This window comes from Colletotrichum graminicola (genome assembly GCF_000149035.1).
Source record: "Colletotrichum graminicola M1.001 genomic scaffold supercont1.68, whole genome shotgun sequence".
In the NCBI taxonomy this organism is placed as follows: Eukaryota; Fungi; Ascomycota; class Sordariomycetes; order Glomerellales; family Glomerellaceae; genus Colletotrichum; species Colletotrichum graminicola.
In genome coordinates this window covers 162,950-182,150 of record NW_007361072.1, presented here as the reverse complement: position 1 = coordinate 182,150, position 19,201 = coordinate 162,950, and the positions used below count along the sequence as shown (strand labels likewise).

At 46.0% G+C, this 19,201-nt stretch overlaps 5 protein-coding genes across 5 annotated transcripts; 3 read left to right on the top strand and 2 right to left on the bottom strand.

Moving 5' to 3' along the window:
* Window positions 1-4,864: 4,864 nt before the first annotated feature.
* Window positions 4,865-5,095, bottom strand: GLRG_10878 (uncharacterized protein; the record flags this gene model as incomplete). The annotated part of the gene is made up of 1 exon (XM_008101552.1): window positions 4,865-5,095. A coding segment is annotated over one exon (231 nt), but the record flags the coding sequence as incomplete, so codon positions are not given.
* Window positions 5,096-6,089: 994 nt separating this feature from the next.
* GLRG_10877 (signal peptidase I) lies at window positions 6,090-6,803 on the bottom strand (the record flags this gene model as incomplete). Its single annotated transcript, XM_008101551.1, has 4 exons — window positions 6,090-6,257; window positions 6,317-6,371; window positions 6,442-6,656; window positions 6,723-6,803. 4 exons carry the CDS (start codon window positions 6,801-6,803, stop codon window positions 6,090-6,092), a joined length of 519 nt encoding a protein of 172 aa, XP_008099742.1.
* Window positions 6,804-9,198: 2,395 nt separating this feature from the next.
* On the top strand, window positions 9,199-9,832 carry GLRG_10876 (uncharacterized protein; the record flags this gene model as incomplete). The annotated part of the gene is made up of 3 exons (XM_008101550.1): window positions 9,199-9,345; window positions 9,457-9,621; window positions 9,680-9,832. 3 exons carry the CDS (start codon window positions 9,199-9,201, stop codon window positions 9,830-9,832), a joined length of 465 nt encoding a protein of 154 aa, XP_008099741.1.
* A 1,482-nt stretch (window positions 9,833-11,314) lies between these two features.
* Window positions 11,315-12,661, top strand: GLRG_10875 (uncharacterized protein; the record flags this gene model as incomplete). The annotated part of the gene is made up of 6 exons (XM_008101549.1): window positions 11,315-11,416; window positions 11,475-11,693; window positions 11,762-12,098; window positions 12,151-12,269; window positions 12,327-12,504; window positions 12,561-12,661. The coding sequence occupies 6 exons, from the start codon at window positions 11,315-11,317 to the stop codon at window positions 12,659-12,661; spliced, it is 1,056 nt and encodes a 351-aa protein (XP_008099740.1).
* Window positions 12,662-15,559: 2,898 nt separating this feature from the next.
* GLRG_10874 (uncharacterized protein) lies at window positions 15,560-16,513 on the top strand (the record flags this gene model as incomplete). The annotated part of the gene is made up of 1 exon (XM_008101548.1): window positions 15,560-16,513. The coding sequence occupies one exon, from the start codon at window positions 15,560-15,562 to the stop codon at window positions 16,511-16,513; it is 954 nt and encodes a 317-aa protein (XP_008099739.1).
* Window positions 16,514-19,201: the final 2,688 nt, after the last annotated feature.

Below are 19,201 nucleotides of genomic sequence, written 5' to 3'. Positions count from 1 at the left end.
AGGTTATTTTAGCTTATTCCAGCTCTTATATAGTAGGGAAATTAAAAGATAATATAAATATAGATTTTATATTATATAAATATAACTTTTCTCTATTTAAGAGTAGTATTCTCTACTTAAATAAGGAGAAGAAATATATAAGCTAGCTTTTAGATAGGCTAGCCTTTATACTATTTAACCCTTAAGTAGTTATTTCTTACCTAGACTTTAAGCTAAATATACTTACACCCTCTAGCTTATATCTAACTAGCTTAGGCTTATAGGACCTAAAGACACTAACTATAGCACTAAAAAGTATATAAAGTGCTAGTTTACTAAAAAAAAAGATCTAGAGATATTAAAAAAGCTTACTAACACTAATATATAAGTTAATTAACCTCTAAGCTAAAGGTATTAGTAAGTTAGTATATAGGCTTACTTTTATTAAAGCTAAGAACCTTAGACTTTATATAGAGATAGATATACTAAGTAAGCGCTAGAGGGCTAAAAAGACCTAACTACGTCTTAGAGGGTTACTTAATATAACTAAAGTAGAGTTACTATAAGGAGAAAAGGAAGGTGTTAAAGCTAGAGGTAGGAAAACATCCTAAAAGAAGGCTTATATAGAGGGTAGTAAACTATATATATAATAATATAGTAATTATAGAAAGACTAGATATAATATATAAACCTATAAGGTAGTTTAGAATAGTAATAAAGAAGATAGTAATAAGTAGTTTTAATTAATTTTATATGTTATAGCTTAATTAACTTATATAAAAGGTAGAAAAGTAAGAGAAAGTAGGCTACTTACTATAATAGGCTACTTACTATATATATATGTTATTATATTTATAATTAATATAAAAATATAAGAATAAAATATAAAATAATTATTTTCTTTATATATAATTATATATAATAGTTAAGTAATATATAAATATATAGTAGTATAGTTATACTAAAGTAGTTTTAAAAACTAGTTAGTAATACTTAGACTTCTAATTCTACTACTATAAAAAGTATTTAAAAGAATATTAGTAATATAATATTCTTTTACTTCTTTAATATTATAATCTAAGATAATATTTATACTATTCTCTTCTTACTTATAATAGTTATAACTAATACTATACTTTATAGTATTACTAATAGTAGTCTAAAGTACTATATATTAGTAATAGTTTAAAATAAGAAATGCGACCGCACAAAAGAGTACGCAGGTCACCTGTTTTGTTACTGTAATTAAATAGTTACATACTTATAAGGGCAATTGATATCTAACTTTTAATACTATATATAAATAAAGAATAATATATAAATAACTTACTTTAAAGTCCTTAAAACTATTACTATTACTACTAATAATTTCGTTATTATAAATCTTAAATAGTAATAGCTTTAAATTATTACTAATGATAGTCTCTTTATTATTTATAATAATATTATGTAATATAGTATAAAGGTTAAATATTTCTAAAGTATTAATATGTTATCTCTCTTGTAATTCTTGTTATTTACTTTCTTAGTCTTCTAGATTATCTAGTAAAATAGAATATATAGAAGAAATATAATTATTAGATTCTTTTATTAAGTTAACAAGATATATAATACTAGTAGTAGTATTATTATTAATTATAATATTTAAAGTATTATAATAATTAACTTTTTCTTCTAGGTCTAAGTACTTATTATAATAAAGAAGGCTTAAAGATATAGTAGAATCTATCTAATAAAGTAGTATTAGTTAGTAAATAATATAACCTAAGTTTAGTAAATCTTAAATAGTAAAAAGAAATACTTAAAATAGTATTAAAATAATAATAAAATATTTACTTACCTTAGTTTATATATATTCTATTATATAAAGTATATAATATTAGTTTAGTAGTAGAAAGTATATAAGTATTATATATAATTTAAAGTAGTAAGTTAAGTTATATATAATATAATAAGAGCTTATATATATTATAAAAACATAACTTTGATAAAAATTAAGTTAAAAGAAGTTAAGAACTTAGCAAACTAAGAAGATTATAAGCTATATATATAGTAAGTAATTATAAGCTATATAAGGTATACTTAATATCTATAAACTATAAAAGTTAACTAAGCTTTTTAATAAGTATAAGCTATATAGTAAATAAAGAGATAAAGTGTAATAATATTTTTATAAAAGCTAATATATACTATATAACTTTGAATTATAAGATATCTTCTATATAAAGACATAAAGTATAATCTTATATTTATAAAAGTTAGTATATAATATATAACTTAAAAGTATAATATATATAGTATATAAAAATATAAAGTATAATTACACTTTTATAAATACTAGTCTTTACTATATAATATTAAAGTATACTAAATATAATATAATAATAAAAGTTAAATCTTTATAAGTATAAAGTATAAGTATTAAGTATAATATTAATAGAAAAAACTTAATAAATAGATAGAAAATATAAAATATATAATAATAAGTTAAATATAAATTAAGTACTATAAAAAGTTTATTACTTATAATATGTAAAGTATAGAAGTTAGAAGTATTAATTAAGTACTTTTAATACTAATATATAATATAATATAAGTTATTATATAAAAAAAATAAGAAAAAGTCTAAACTTTATAAATACTATAAATCTAATTAATTACTTAAATAAGTAATTTGTAGGGCTACTTACTTAAATAGAAAGATAGTATAATAGTAGATAACACTTATATAACACTTAACTCTTTATATTTACCCCTCTCTTATTACCCCTTATAAGGTCTAGATAAGAGGTAATATTACATAAAGATCTATATGCAATCTATAAAAAAACTAGTTTTCTTATCTACCTAAATCTAAGATTAACTTAGTAGTTAACTAAGTTTACTTAAATAGGTTACTATATTTATAAGTCTTAATATATAAAATAAAATTATATAAATAGTTATAAATTATATTTACTTTAAAGAATTTTAATTAGTATTAATCTTATTTTATTTATATTATTTAAAATTAATAATAAGGCTTTACTATTTTTATTACTTATACTATACTATATATATTATAATATATAATCTTAAATAATTTATATTATATATATATATATTCTACCTTATAAATAACTTATATCTAGACTTTAGTTTTAAAGAATTTAATATTCTTTACTACTTTAAGCTTTTAATCTTCTTTTTATATTATATATATATATATATATATTCTTATTTAAGAATATTAGAGTAGGGTAGGGCGATCAGCCTAAAGCAAGATAGTATACAGGCCAATCAGAAGATCCTAATCCTAATTAAGTACAGAGATATAAGCTAGCGTTAATAGATTTAGAGATACACACGCACAATTCATCCTTCATACTCATACCTACCTTCTGATCGAACTAGAGCCTCCCTATGATTTACCTTTAATTATGATAACACAAGACGATTAGGAGCAATTGCCTACCTGATTGGGGCATAATTATGCTTGATCCTACAGTTTGACACTTGCGATTAACGTTAATTCTGGACAGATTAATACGATTTATGTACCGATTAGTAAGGAATCTTGTGTTGCTTTTAGTGGTTATAGTGTTCTATATAGTCACTGCACTGCAAGAGTCCCTCCTACCTTACGCGCTTTTAATATTAAATATAATATAAAGTATTATAGAATTTAAATAAGTATTATATTTATAGTTTTACTTTTTATTTTTAATATCTATATTATATCTTATATTATTATATTAAATACATAATATAATATAAATATAATATAAATATAATATAAATATATATATTCTTTTTCTAATATAATATAATATAAATATATATGTTGTATTTATATTGTATTGTATTGTATTTATATTGTATTTTATATTTATATTATATTTTATATTTATATTGTATTTTGTAACTTTTTAACTCTCTGTTTATTATTTTATAGTTAACCTCTTATTAATTTACTAATTTATAGTATTAACTATACTAGTTAACCTAGCTAGGCTAAAATAGGTTAGATACTTATAAAATTTATTACTTATCTAGAAAGGTATAAAAAGGATATAAGAAGTAGATATATAGACTAGCCCTTCTAGAGAGGTAAGTTAATATGTTATAGGCCTAACTAGAAGACTAATAGTTACGTAAGAGGAAAAAGATCCCCCTATTACCTAATAGCACCTTTACTACTATAAAGTATATCTAGCAGGCTAGAAATATAGAAGCTAGCAATATAGATAGTCTAGATAAATCTAGTGCATGTGAATTATCTAGTAAGGCCAAAAGTTGCATATAGGTAGGCGGCAAGCCTGAGGAATAAGTGGTGATAGTGGTGGTGATAATAGTTCGGATGTGGGGGTGGTTTGGATGTGGGGTGGGGTAGTTACGTCCTTGGGAGGTTAGCGCCTGGTATTTGATCCTTCTCATGGTGTACGTCATGCTGTTGTTGCGGCGCTGTCATGCTGGCGGGGACCATGTAAATAGTATTAGCACCAGAATTGCACCGGCTGGTTTCAATACAGGCTCTGACAAAGAAAATGAAATGGTTGAACCTAGGGATCTCGTTAAGACCACGTTCGTGAAACTCCAGTACCACAATATAATATACACTCACAGCAATAGACAGGTGAACGCGAACGCGACGTGCTCCTGCGTGGCAAAGGGCCAGTAGAAACTATCGACACCGAAGAGTGCCTCAAATACGACCGCAATCGCAGATACCAACCAGAAGATCAAGTGCAGGCCGACGTGCGCGCCAGGATGGATTCCTTTCTTGCCTCCCCTCGCGCAGAGGTGATCAGCTCGGACACATCCCAAAGGATGGCGACAACACCCTTTACCAGTAAGTCAGTGACCGTATGCGCTTCTCTATCGCCCAGGCATTGTGATTCCTTACCGGGATACCACTGAACAATAGTAGGTAGGGGCCCGAATATCCTATGGTTACCAACTTGTTGAGTGTGATACCAATGACTATGGTACTGAAGGCGATGTCGCAGCCGCGGATAGCAATTTTGGCGATGTGCCATGGTCTGCTATAGAGGTTTGCCTTCCGGTCACCATGGTTCTCATGCGGCACATAACCTTCCAGTCCATCGGGGATGTCGTCTTGCGGCTTGCGGGGCATGGCAAGGGCGAAAAAGTGAGCCAGGTAGTGTAAGTGGATAATGCAGCACGGCAGGACTGCGAAGACAGCCCACGAAGCTCGAGGACAAGATCGCGAAAAGAAGGAGAAGAGGACAAAAAAGAGAGAGAGAAAACAATTCGAGTAACGTCACTGCCACAGTTCGTAGAGAAGCGAGAGAATCAGCCGGGACTTCAGGCTGGGCGAAGGGTTTTCATCTCATTTTATCGCACGACGACTGCGCCGCATGAGACAGGCATTCAGCGCGGTAGGAACCGCGTGCCAAACTTTGGCTCGTATGGGTCTTGACTGGAACGTATTAGTAACGTCGTGGGCTGCCTAGAGCGAAAAGAGAGTAGGCAACCACCATGGGGACAAAAAGACTGGCACATCAAGTGTGCTAATTCGACGCTTACTAGACTACAAGACGTAAGCAAGATAGAGGGGAAAGGTACTCAATAGTAAGTAGAACAGACTGGCGTTGGTTTTAATTGATTGTATAAGCATATCTATCTACTTTTATGCTGTTTGTAATAGTATGGGTGGTGTTGAAATGTGTCAGTTTTTTGTCACCCGCGTGACAGCATCGTCGATTGACCCCTTGAATGAGGTAGCTTGGAGACAATTCGTGAAGCCTTAGACTCAGTTTTCCTCCTCACTGGGCGCAACCTTCAGCTGGTTTATTCTCAACCACCAGAGTCCCAGATTCTTTGTTGCCGCTCAGGCCTCGGAAGGGGGATTATGTCACATGTGCTGTATCGATAGATCAACCCACGAATGGCCTATCTTCTGCACATCCTAAAAATATATCGACGCTCATCAACTCGGGCTCCGCTCTTCCACTACGACTAACAAGCAGCCGGAATCCAGGACATTGCGTATGGATCACTTGGATTATGTGGCTCTTTGGCATTTCGGGAAACGCATGCTCAGCAGCGGTCCGCCTGACGAGGTCGAAATAAGGTATGATTTGTTCGCCCAACCTACGACCATAAGCCTACTCCCTCTGCAGCACTACTACCAAGCCCATGATTCCCAACATCGCCGTCTTCAGCCAGGGGTATTCGGAGAGAAGGATCGTGACGTAACCGACAAAGGGGATGTATGCGACGACGCTGCCAATGATGTCTTTCCGCACGAGGAAGTCCTGGTCCTTGGCGTACAACTACAGTATGGTTAGTGTGTTTTCTTCAATCTTTCTTCAGAAAGGCGGCTAGTCTATACCTCCTCGTCGCTTCCTTGGTTGTTGTCGCCTTTGGTCAAGAGCTTCGCTTCGGAACTGCAGAAAACGTCAGTTAGTTGCCTGGATGAAAAGCAATTGGGGAGGGAATAGGTATCGTAGTACAGACCCTGCACCAAACTTCCGGACCACCCTGTGAACAATCGGGATGTTCTTTCCCCTGACTTCGTAGACGACGATCTCGCCAACTTCGGTTTCTTGGATAATGTTGCGGTTCCACAGGAAAAGGAGATCTCCTCTCTGGAACGCAGGCTCCATTGAGCCACTGAGAACGACGACGATGGGACTGGGAGAGTCGGAGACAACTGAAAGGCCCTTCCACATCTACATTGGCCGTCAGCAACGGGGTCATGCAGCATGAATGTATGCGGAAAATGGGGTGGGACGAACCATAAAAGCCGTCGAGAGGATGAGCGCAAAGTTCAGCAGCTGCGACGCAGCTTGGCGCGGGTTGGCAAGACTTGACAACATGATGTCGGAGGTTCAGTCAAATGCGGACTGCGGTTGTGGTTTGTGGTGGCGGCGGCGGCGTTTCCGACAAGAGGTTGTGATCGGATCGCGATCTTGGAAGCTGATTCAGGCGTCGAGTTTGGAGTTCTGGCCAGCAACGCAAGAACTGCGCCAGCACAGGCCAGTTGACGATCGGGAACGTGTCAACGGCGAAGGGAGGAGTACGTAGCTTTTCTTATCTTATCGCTCTTGGGGACGCGGTCGGCTGGACGTCGCGCACAGACCGTCCATCTTGCTGCTTGTCGCGATCGTGATTATTATACCGAAATAAACTGGTCCAGGCTGCCTATAGTGTTGTAGAACAATTATGTTATAAGAGCATATAACAAGCCGGTCTTACATACAGTACTGACCTATGACCAGATACTCGAAATCACTACCGAGGGTCGGGGTCGAGGTCTCCGGATTCTTGGGCCGAGGTCCTCCGCTGCTTCGGCCCACGCAGCCCTATGCTGGCCGGGACGGAGACCACGATGAAATTCCCTAAAACCTGGGCCCAGCTTTCCCGCATCCCCACAGTCCCTCATGTATAAATACTCTCCATACCAGCCACAGTTCTCCTCACGTCTCAGAGACGTGAGCATTAAAGCCTCAACATAACGTTGCCATGTCGGAATCCGAACAGCTGTTTGAGGGTCGGGAAAACGTCCGATCCCCTTTAATTCAGCTCCAGGACGTAGACTAGAATCATTGGCGAATATGATGTTGTTGCAGGGGCCGTCGGTGAAACTGATTCCATTCCCGGTGGGCAAGTCGCACAGAACGTCCCCCATTGTGTAAAGTTGCAGAGTCTGTTCCTCCCAGGGATTAGCATGTAGGAGTGCGAGTAATGAAAACATCCCGGTCTTGTAGTGTTCCATATGAAAGTGTACAGGGGGGTTGTCAAATGACTGTTCCCATCTGGTCTCTCGTTTGCTGGTGTAATTGCAGCGTTTGTCTTGACACAAGAAGAGACCATGTTCTTCGAGAGAAGTGACGGCTTTCTGGAGTTTGTCGTCCGGCACTGCAAAGCACAGTTTCTTAACAGGCGTGTTGTTAGCTTGCAGATCATTTGAAGTGATGCCAAGTGATTTACCTTGAGATATATAGGAAGGGAGTAAGTGCTCATAAGATGTGCACCCCAAAGGATGTTCTCTACCCCGGCGCTGTTCAGCACGCTCGCAACGTCTTCACAGATGTCCCTCCAAAATAGTTGCCGGGCAATGGGTACATTGAGTGAGGACAAGCTTCGGAAAGTTGAGGAATCAGAATGAGATAATATGCCTGGAAGGTGAGCAAGCCGACGAGCTTGTACTCGACCGAGTCGCGACAGCGTTGGTAAGCGAAGTAGTGAGTGCATGGTATCCAATCGTGCTGACAGAAGATATCAGGGAGATGCCGAGAACGAAGCTACAGATGAGTGGGCACAGGCTTCACTTATGAAGTCTGACACCAGGTTTCACAGGCCCACGATCTCAAACTAAGATTTGGATCAATCACGGTGCGCCTCATGAGGTTTGCAACGGCCTTGGAGGCAGCTTCAACAAAGTTACAGGGAGAACTGTTTCATTCCTTCAAAGTGCCCTACAGTTCCTCCCATCCCTACGTGTAAGTCCTCGCACCCTTTATTAGCTTTAGAAGTCCGTGCCATGACCAATTGTATCCTGAAGTCTCTTCTTCAAGCGCTGACGAGCCACGCAAGAGCAACTAACTGCATATAATCGCGAAAAGAATGAGGTTAACGACGACGAGGAGGAGGAGGAGGAGGAGAAGGAGAGAAACCCTTGTGGCTGTGTAAGAAAAATCAACAAGGCTACAATAGTAATCACCTGTGTGATGTAGCTCCTGTCGTTTGTGCGCCTGGCTACGGGCATCAAGGTTACTAGAGGAAGCCATCACCGGTACGTCGCGTGTGTCGTACGACTTAAGGTGCGGGGGGGTTAGCAACCTTGACAGACTTTGAGAGAGTCACCGTGTTGCTGGCTGGGTTAGTCACCATCGTTCAGTGGCTCTGAAGCTGTCACGACCTTGATGGTAGGTTCAACAGTACTATCGTCGCCGCCAGGGCTGTGGTCGCCATCATCGACGTACGGGTAACATAGGGTTGTCCGCTGTGCAGCCATGGTTAAAGTCTGTTTCAGTAGTTGTTCTATCATAACGGGTATTTCCCTCTATATTGTAGAACTGAGGCGTGTCATAGGCCAGAGGTGCTATATATCGGATTATATGTGTCCACGATCTCAACTTCCTCTCGTCTTTTCTCCAAGCCGCACCTACCTACTGCCTCAGTACCTCTTTTGCGCAACTATTCTCTGCTTTGAAATTGTCTGATTTCACTTGTAGTCCATCAACACTATTAAACCTGTTACCTCTCAAAATGTTCTGCAAAGCAATCCTGGAAGAGGGAGCAATGGCCGTTTTGGCTGCTGCAAAGGAAATTGCGGAACCCAAGGCCCACCACACTCGTGCGGCCGTTGTTGGTGATCTTGCGGTGATACACCTAACCAGGCATCGCTCTACGGAGGTAAATACATATCCCATGGAGTGCGAAGTGACCTCACACAACATCAGACCAATAATAAGACTAAAGCAATATAGACTGTACGGGTATATTAAGCACTACTTACTCAATTAGAATGTTGACATCTACCTGGGTGGCACTATGTTGCCCTCGTTTCTAAAGCGAGAGCTTCCTCGGTTCAACCGCGCGTTCACCGTTAACCACGAGGTCGTCAACGGCGTGACCTACCGATCGCCGTCATTCAAGATCATTATCCCTGTTGATCTTATCAATATCGACGTTATAAGCTGCTAATTATTGATTCTAAGCTTGTTCTCCATCTTGACACTTTCTATAGACCCAGTTCGATGTACAGGCTCCGCTCTTAAGCAAGTTCCGAACCTCTAATCTGCCATGGGCGACCCGGGACGATCTGATCCTCATGAAGGCGATTGGAGCCTCGGAGAGGGAATGCGAGAGCGGGCGCTATCAGGACGTCAACGACACCTAGGAGATGTTGGTTGCCCAACCTGGTGCCGTGCAGTTCTCTGGGTCTGCCACTGCTGAGGCCAATATAGCTCGTGTTAAGGAGCTTTTGCCAGTGATGACTGCATATTCGGATTGGACTGCAGCAGAGTGGCTGGCAAAGCTGGGTTTGTAATCAGGACTCGTGGTGGCAACAAGTCTTTCTACCATGAACTGCAGACTTCAAGGCAGTCATTGTGTGGCAGAGTGAGATGGGTGCTGAGGCACGTGACTCTCCTCACCCTCTGGAGCCTCCTTCCTATTGCAACCTCCTGCTTTCGCAGCACAAGGCAAGAATACCTCGGAAGATAGACGGAAAAAACAACAACTTTCTAGACTTTCCTCTCGTAGGTAGATGCCTACCTGTAAGAGCAATCATGGCGCAGTATCGGGAGAGCAAGCTGGATTGTTTATGCTGGATGTTGCGGATATGAATGTGTAACGGCCAGTGGCTTCTTCAAGCCGTGGGTTCTTCTCTTTTCCGTCGGAGCCATCCCCATCTTGGGCCTCCCCGTCTTCTATGAGGCGGGAAAAGAAGATCGTAGATGGGTAGCGGGGGAGAGCCTACCTAGGTTCCATGATGTTCTCTCTTGCCTCATGCCATCCGATGTTTCGAGCATGGCGCCTAGGTATCCATTTGTCATCCCATCTCTTTTCCCGGTCATTCGCCCATTCACACTAGCCCTCCCCCAACCAAGCGTGGGCACGTTCCCCTCTTTCTCAGCCCTCGATCTCGTCCGTCCATGCCGCCATCGACCCCTGATCCAATCGTTCTGCAGGAGTCTGGGAAAAGTTCAGACCATTCAAGCTACATCTCGCCGCAAAGGCATGGGGTTCAGTCCAGTCCAACTTCATTCAAGCCACGCCATGTAATGACTTCTTAATGTCATTGTTGGAGGTGCTATATATGTATATATATTCGACGGGAAAGGAGGTTTCAATTGAGCCGGACTCTTGGCCAGATTCCTCGTCCTCGCCCAAGCAGACATTTTGACGGCTGGCTTCCCTTTCGCGAGGTAAGTAGGTAGGCAGCTGATCGTGTCTGTTGCCTACCTAATTCAGACTGTGGCCAAAGCATGTCTGCCTCCCGTCCGCCACCGTGGGAAGGTGAAGTCAAGACTATACATCGAACGCGACGTTCCTTCCTTCAAAACTTGCCATCCAGCCTGCCCTTCCTTTGGCGAGGGCCAAGGGCAGAATGTCAGTCATGACTGGCCAAACTAAGCAAGAAGCAACGCTGCTTCTGAACATCTACCATTTCCCTCGTCCTCCAAGTCCATAACCCATCTCCTGTTTTTCAACTTAACATCCCTTTCTCAGTCTCCTCCTTGGCCTCATTCTTGATCTTTGCCGAGCAACAGCCTTCTCCACCAGACTTCGGGGTCCTTTGCTCAAATCGTCTTCTTCTACGTATTCAACGTTTCGACAACCGTCTTCTATCTCTTGTTAGTCAGCGCCAGCTATCCTGATGGACGCCTCCGTCACCACCCCCCTGCTCCACGGCCATGCCGATTTGGACGATGCTCATGGGTTGCCAACACCCGCCTCATACGGCCAGATCCAAGATCATGTATGTTGCCTAGCCGCTGATTCATTGCGCTTCTGTTCTTGACAAACTTTTTCTCTAGCCTGCTTTTCTCCGAGCGTGCCATTCCCCCTGGCGATATTTTCCCCAGAGCCTCTTGTGCTGGGTCCGAGGTGGTGTCGTTGCCTATCTGACTGCGGTCGGTGCCATGGTTATCGACTACAAGCTACGCCAAGAGTCACCATACTCGAACTGGCGCGTCGTCTTTGATTTCTCCGTCGTCACCTTCTCGCTGCTCTTGGCCTACCACGCGCTTGTGCTGGTACGTCGACCAATCCCATCCCACTTGTCTAACAGCTCCATCTAGCTAACCTCGGTACTTGCTTTCAGGGCTGGACGTATACCCATCTTTACCATCCGCACATTGCCGAAATGCGCACTGGCTGGGAATACTGGGCGCTGAGGGTACTGTCGCTGCCCCATGACATGGCCAGCCTTCGCAAGCAGTTCTACTTCACCTTGTTCTACACCGTTACCACTGTTTTCACCTTCATGAATACCGTCATCTACTGGTTCGTGACACTGGCACATGACGACATGGGTACTGGCGAGCCACCTCAGCCTCAGCCATCTGGAGGCTCGGCCGTGTCTTACATGGTTAGAGACTCGCTGGGTTACGAATGGACTCGCTTGGAAGACGCTCACAAAGACGGACCACATGAACCATGTAAGTCTTTTTGGTCCTGATGATGTTGAGCAGCCTAACAAGCCCATGTCAGTCACGGAAATATTTGGCAAGGGCTGGTTCAGAGCCTTCGTCATTCTCAACTTGTTTGGCATCACATCCGTCATCTCGCTCTTTGAGATCTTCTACCTCAACAGCATCAAGCGCCCCTGGGTGAGTGGCCTCAGACATGAATGCAACGAGACTATGCTGACAACACTGAACCGACAGGCGGTTGGTGCACATACTTTGGGCGTCATTTTCTTTGCAGGCCTTTATCTCGGTTGGGCAGCCATCGGCAAGCTGGAGACTGGCGCCGATGCCTTCTACTGGCTGAACGAGAAGGAGGTCGGATCCCGTGAGGCCGTGGTGGCATCATCGATTGGCTTTGTCATTCTTGCTCCCATCAGTGTGTTCCCTGATATCCTGTGACTCTGGACGCAATAATGCTGACTAGTTGTCTAGTGTACTCATTCATGTACGGTCTCGTGGGTATGCGCGAGAACATTGCCCGAGCTGCCCACACAAGACGGGTTGCCGCCGCTGCCGCGTTGGCGGACCAGTGAGGGACTTTCGGACCAGACGGATCATGTCGGAGATGAAAAGAACATCTGTCGGGCGGTGTGGACGGCGGTAGCAGCCGGTTTCATCGGTCTTGGCCAAGTGCGGTGGCCAAGTACCTGGATAGATGCCTTAGATTGTAGGAGCGATAAGGCACGCATCGAGCTGCAGTCGATGAGGATACAAGGTACCGCTCGAGGCGGTGGAAGTGAGGATACGTGGGAGAGTGAACATACGATTACCGAAATAGCCTAGAACATTATGACTTCCAACACGCAACTCCTATTGCTGAACCGAGGCACCATCATGGTGGGACAGACACACGGGGATTGCTCGAAAGGGAAGCCCACGACTAACGACGCCAGGTAATGGCATCATTGGCGATGACGGGACGGAACGCGAGCGAACCACAATCAAAAAGGGGGGCAAGGAGCGGTGTTGAGGCGGTGATGCAGGTCACTGGGCTTGCCGACCGTGAAGACTGGCGGAGAGCAGGGATTGGGGTGGGCGGGCGGGCGGGATGGGGTCTTGATGGCTCTTCCTGATTGGCGAGGGCGGTTTTGTGCCTGAATCTGCCCGACTAGCGGCATACGCCAATCTAGAGGGGCACAGAAGTCGAAGATATGGTTTTGTCCAAGGAGGGGTTTCAAGGATCTAGAGATCAGTTGGGAGGGGGGAGGGGGCAGAGTGTTGGGCCCAAATTCGTTTGAGAACTGAAGGACGGAGGATGGGAAATGCCTGACTGTCAGAGGGTCGCCGTCGTCTTCGTCGTAGTTCATGCGGCTTGAGGAAAGTTGGGATGATTTAGGCTGTGGTAAGTGAGACTATTGAGACCACGAGGTTCTCGCGTGTTCCGGCAGCGCTTAAGAAGCCAATGTGGAGGCGTCGAGTTGAGGAAGGTTGAAGCCGACGAGCTCTCAGTCGTGGAAAGGGCAGTGAACAGAGAGGACGGACTGCGTCGTAAGGCATCTACGCACAAGTTCGGGTGTCGAGGTCTCGTAGGGTGGCGATGAGGTCTTGAGGCAGTATCCAATCCCGAGTCTCTGGCGAGCCCTTTGGCCATGTATGCCGGAGGAAGACGAGGCGGTTGACGAAGAGAGCAAGCTGCAGCACCCCGAGCTTCCAGATGCTGCGAGGACGAACGCAGACGGCAACCATGGCAACCATCTGCATCATGCCGACAGAACGAAGTCACCAACCGGAACGGCAGCAGTTAAGCCGCCGATGAGTTGGCAGCCTGGCCCAAATTGACCCGGGTACCTGATCAAACACGAGTGTTTGTCGAGCGCTCGCGGTATCAGTACTCGGCATGGGTCATCGGCCAATGATGGCTACCTTGGAGCAGTCCGTCGTCTGTCGACCGCCCCTTCTCGCGGCTTCTCCCCGCGTACACGAGGGGGTGTTTCTGAAATGCCGCAGGCGAGGCCTGAGGCGTCAATGAAGGAAATGAGAAGGGCAGCTTCCGCGCAATTCAGCGAGCCCCGCGTTTCGACGACCTCACGTGTGCGACTGGCGACAACGCATGCGACGATGGTGAGGTGTCTTGCGGTCGAGGTGCTTGGGCCGCCATTCCCGACGGCCTCCCCTCCCCCTCCTCTCCCCTCCTCTCTCCTCCCCTTCCTTTTTTGGCGGCTAGGTATGGAAAAGGTACATGTGAGATGTACCTTTGCTGCCAACGCACCGGAATCCATCTCGGGGATCGGAGGAGGGACGGAAGGGGGGGAGGTCTGATCTGGCCCCAGGAGGCAGGACCGGTGACGGTTCAGGGGCCGTCAGGTCGCCTCCACTTTGTACCGATACCTGCTTGGCCTGCGTGTGGTGGTTGGTCCGTTACTCTGTCCGGGCGGTGTTTTCAGTGTTGAGGCCAACTGGAATTGAGCGCGCTTCGAGTGCGCAGGAAGGTGAGTGATAAGTTAGGCACCTGTTTAGGTAGGAGGTAGGTGACATATTAGGTAGTAACATGTCACTTTTGTACACAGTCGCATTGCCCACACAGCCGAGTCGACTTGGATCGAATCGGGAGTGGTCCTTCCTCAATCAAGTCCTCACAGTCCCTCACTCGATGTACCGCCTAGTGAAGTCACCGACGTTCCATTCTGGTAGGCGTTAGGCGGCGATGCCTGCCTGGGCACTTCCATCCATCTTCTGCTGTTGCCTGTGGGCTTTCCCGCCAAACAGCGTTCACGGCCGTTCAGAACAGGTTCCAACGTACACGTACCTTGGGCTACTGTGCCTCTGTCCTATCATGGCACGCCTAGGCACCCCCCCCTCCCCCCCTCTCCCCCCCAAAAAGTGCGGCGGTTGGGCTGGCAGCAACCAATGACACGCCTCTGAAGAAGAGGTGAAGAGTCGAGGAGGCGGGCAAAACATCACCAACTTCGGGACGCTATAAATATGAAGGGTCCCCCTCCGCATCCACCCCTCTTCTTTCCTATTCCCCCTTCCCCCCCTTCACTCACAACCAAAAAAGGGTCGCAAAGTTGCAGTTGGGAATACCTCCCTGGGTCGTTCGTTACTGAATAACTTCTCCATAGGAGGCATCTCTCACCCCGGACCCCCAGTCAATCTTTTTTGTGTGTCACTCGTCCCTCAATTTCTCTCACTCACTCTCCCCCCCTCTCTCCCCCTCTGAACAACCCACCCCCTCCCCTCCTCTTCCTCCTACTCCTCCTACTTCGTCATTCCCCCTTCTCCTCTATTCGCTCTTTTCTTCAGTCTCTACAAGTCTTCTTGTCTCAGAGATAAAGGCATATAAGGACCCTGGGCAACGCGCCCTCTATCGATCCAGGTTTCCTGTCTTCACTCTCTATCGTCCCCATTCGAGTTCACATTCCTTAACCACGACAACGTATACACCACAACTTCTTCAGATCCCACCTTCCTTACCACAACAGACCGCCGTCATGTCGTTGTTCAAGCGCACGTTCAGGTCGCAAGACCCCAACGTCCGCGTCGACAAGACGTCGAGGCTGAAGAAGTCGAGCTCGATCCGGGATCCCCAGAAGCTATCGAAAATGCAACAGTCCACAACAGACAACAGGCCCGCCATGGCCCCACTGGCCGTCCCCGCGCCGCACCCGTCCAAGTCGGCCAAGGCGCCCAATAAGTCCGTGGCCCCCTCGCCCATCGTCACCCTGAGCGTCGGCCGAGAGGGCCGGCTGTTTGCCGCTCACGAGGACGTCCTCTTCCAGTCGCCCTTCTTCGAGGCCGCCTGTCGAGGCCAGTTCTTTGAGTCGCAGAGCAAGAGGATTGCCCTCCCCGACGAAGAACCCGAGATCTTCTCCTCCGTCCTCGAGTACCTCTACAAGGGCGACTACTACCCTCGCCTCATGCATAACAAGCACCGCAACTCTTGGGAGCTCGAGGACGCCGTCAGAGGAACTCCCCAATCTTCCCCCAACCCCGCCGAACACCACAGAGGTGGCCGCGCAGCTGCCATGCCGCCCACGCCCACAACGACAAACACCCCGAGTGAGGCGACAATACACGTCGCGGCCTGTGAGCAACACATCCTCCGTGACACCGTCATCTACTGTGCCGCGGAGCGATACGGGCTCGAGGAGCTCAAGCGCTTGGCTCTGCGCAAGCAGGGCCTGCAGACCGGCATCGACGTCGGCACCATCTTGCGCTCCGCCCAATACGCCTATGCTCACACCCCCGACTCGGATTCGCGGCTGCGCGCTCACTACCTTGCCCTGATCATTCGGTGTCGTAAGACATTCAAGAGGAGCGGAACCATGCAGACCGAGATGGAGCAAGGCGGCAGCAAGCTTTTCTTCGACCTGTTCGTGGCCATGTGCAACCACCTCGACGACGTGATCGACCACAGCAACGCGCGAACACCCAAGACCGTCTGAGGGGTTTTGTTTACCCCCCTGATTGCTGGCTTCGAGTTGACTCGAACCATCCGTCAAAAAACACATGTGCAATTACAAAGCGAGCATGGTATTACCACGGCGTTAAACCATGGACTGTTTCTTCTCTTGTATCATTTGGTCTCTTTGGCCTTCCGGGATTGCATCACGATGGAAAGGAGGCTGGCTGTCTGAGAAGCGCGATCCCAAGGAGGTCTGATTTCATGTTTTGACGGAGCGTCACTTTCTCCCCTCTCTCCCACACCAGATTGGAAAAAACACCATTTGGGAGCTGTCTTTTCTGTCTTGGAAAACCCATCTCCACTTCTCATCGAGGTTGGCCGAATCCCTTTCTGGTGGTTTTAACGGAGTTCGAGAGGACTAATACCCACCGCACACGAACAATCCTCCCCGCTCTTCTTTTTACACTTCCCCCCTCTCCAGCAAACCCCGAGCCAAGACGATTCCCGATACAGGACTACAGCACGCGGGCCTTGGTGATTTTGTTTCTCTCCGCATCGCTGGCGTTTCACCCTCTGAGACTTGGCTAGTACCCGCTCCGCGTTCACTCGTAGGTGGTGGCGAAAGGAAGTCTAATGGCTCATCAGAGAGAAAAGAGAGGATAAACGAAACGGGAAACTTGTTGCCTCTTTGATTTTTTCCTTCACAAAAACCCAAAACGACAATAAAAAAAGACACCACCCCCAGCACCAAGCTTGGGTTATCGAGGCAACACTGCTCGATCGGCTTGGGACCGACACGACCCACGGGGGTGGCGCAACTCTTCACAACTCTCATCTCCCCATCGGAAAGGAACCTGGCGTTTTCATTCGGTATTAGACATACCCGGGGGCACACATCAGCATGGTACCAGTAACCATACAGATTGTGCTTTTCTCACACTGTCTTTCTCCTTGATGTACGGATGTCGAGAGGCAACACAGCCCTCGACTCCAGGGTAGGCCGAGAATATAGAAAAGGGGGGCAAATCTTGTACAATCAACGGCGTCCAAGGAACCACAGGCTTGGACGCTATGCCCTCTCTTTCTCTCTTGGCTCGCTACGCCAAGCCTACACCAACACACACAACAGCAACAACAAAAAAACGGAACATCTCCCACACAATAAACAGAACATGCCAGGATGGACAACTTTCACACATGTTTTGAGAATCTCATTTTGGAACCTGGGTGATTGACTATTTTTGGAGGAACGGTACGCGCGGTCTGCATCGGTTCCTGCTTTGCGACATAGCTGGCGATGGATAGATACCTTGATCTACTTCGTCGGGGCTCTCCCTAGTGGACTGGCCCTCGACCGGCTTGAGCCCTCGTTAGAGCGAGGCAATGAGAAAACCGGCCACCTCATGCTTGTTTCCCCCTTCTCCCGTGTGATTATGCGCATGGTTTTAGAGTGACACGGTGGCCCCTGCCGACCACTTTTCCCAAAGAGCAGTTGACTGACCAGTGAAGAAGTTTTCGGCACCTCTATCTCATCTGTTCCTATCAGGCAGCTTGCCTCGTAAGATGTACGTGCCTCAAAGTCTAACCAGTAGCATTTCGCCCTACGGGGGCTCAACGGTATTCCCAAGACAATTCTGAGCTGGTTGTTCGATGCGTAAACGGCAGGGAGATGTCGAGTGACCTCGTGACACGAACGTCAAGGAAGGGCACCAAGACGAGGTCCGCTGCCCGTTCCTTGCTCTTGGTAATAAGGCAGCGCCCGTCTGAACAGGGGCGCCGATCCCCGTGTAACCGAACTATGTAAGGTACCAACCCAGGATACGATGACTCCTATCCATGCGGCCAAAACATCACAGGTCAGTCATTCATTAGTACACAGACGCGGCTTCAATTGTCCACTTGCGATAGATCGACGTCGGTAGCACAGGTGTCCACCATCGATGCGGTATCAACCGGGCTTGCTACGTGAGCGGCGCGCGACATGGGACGCAGCCGACACAAGGTTGTACATCTGGGATGCCATACGGCGCACCTGTGTGATTGACAGATGCAGTTCGCCCTGGTCGCCAAGCGGGCGCCTCAAATTGCTTTACAGAACCGAGTCCAAGTTCGGCATTGCATGTCTCCACAAAGGCCGCAACCATCATTTTTGTTCTTTCATTCGGTGCACATTGGCACTGACAGGCTCAGGAGGCGTTTCGAATCACTGCAACTCTGGGTGAGAGATCGAGGGCGCGCCGCAGTTCATGCAATGCAGCACCCCAAGTTGACCGTGTTGACCGAGCACGCACAGCAGAGCCCGTTTCGTTCCCTCGGCAGGCTCACTCGCTCGCTCAGCGCAGCCGGTGAGACATCTGCATGCGCAGGGCGTAGTGCGGTAGAGAGATACAGGAGTTGGCCATACGCAGCGTGCCACGGGCAGCGACGGGTGATGCAGCTAAGGGATTGGGGGCTTTCGTGTGGGACGAGACCTGTGGAAGAAAGGAGGAGGGGAGGGGGATGTGATATATAGAGAACGAGGGGAAGGCGCACTCGGCATCGCTGCTCTCCCCGTTCCTTGGACATCGACATCAGCGAGTCCGCAGAATCCCCCCTCATCCTCCGAGAGAGACTTGGACGGATTCGGCTTTTTTCGAGTTTCTACCACTCCACGAGCTCGATTCAACGACGGCCGCTCCACCAGGGCCTCGCTGTGTTGGTGTGTGTACCGCCTCGCAAACCGGGTCAG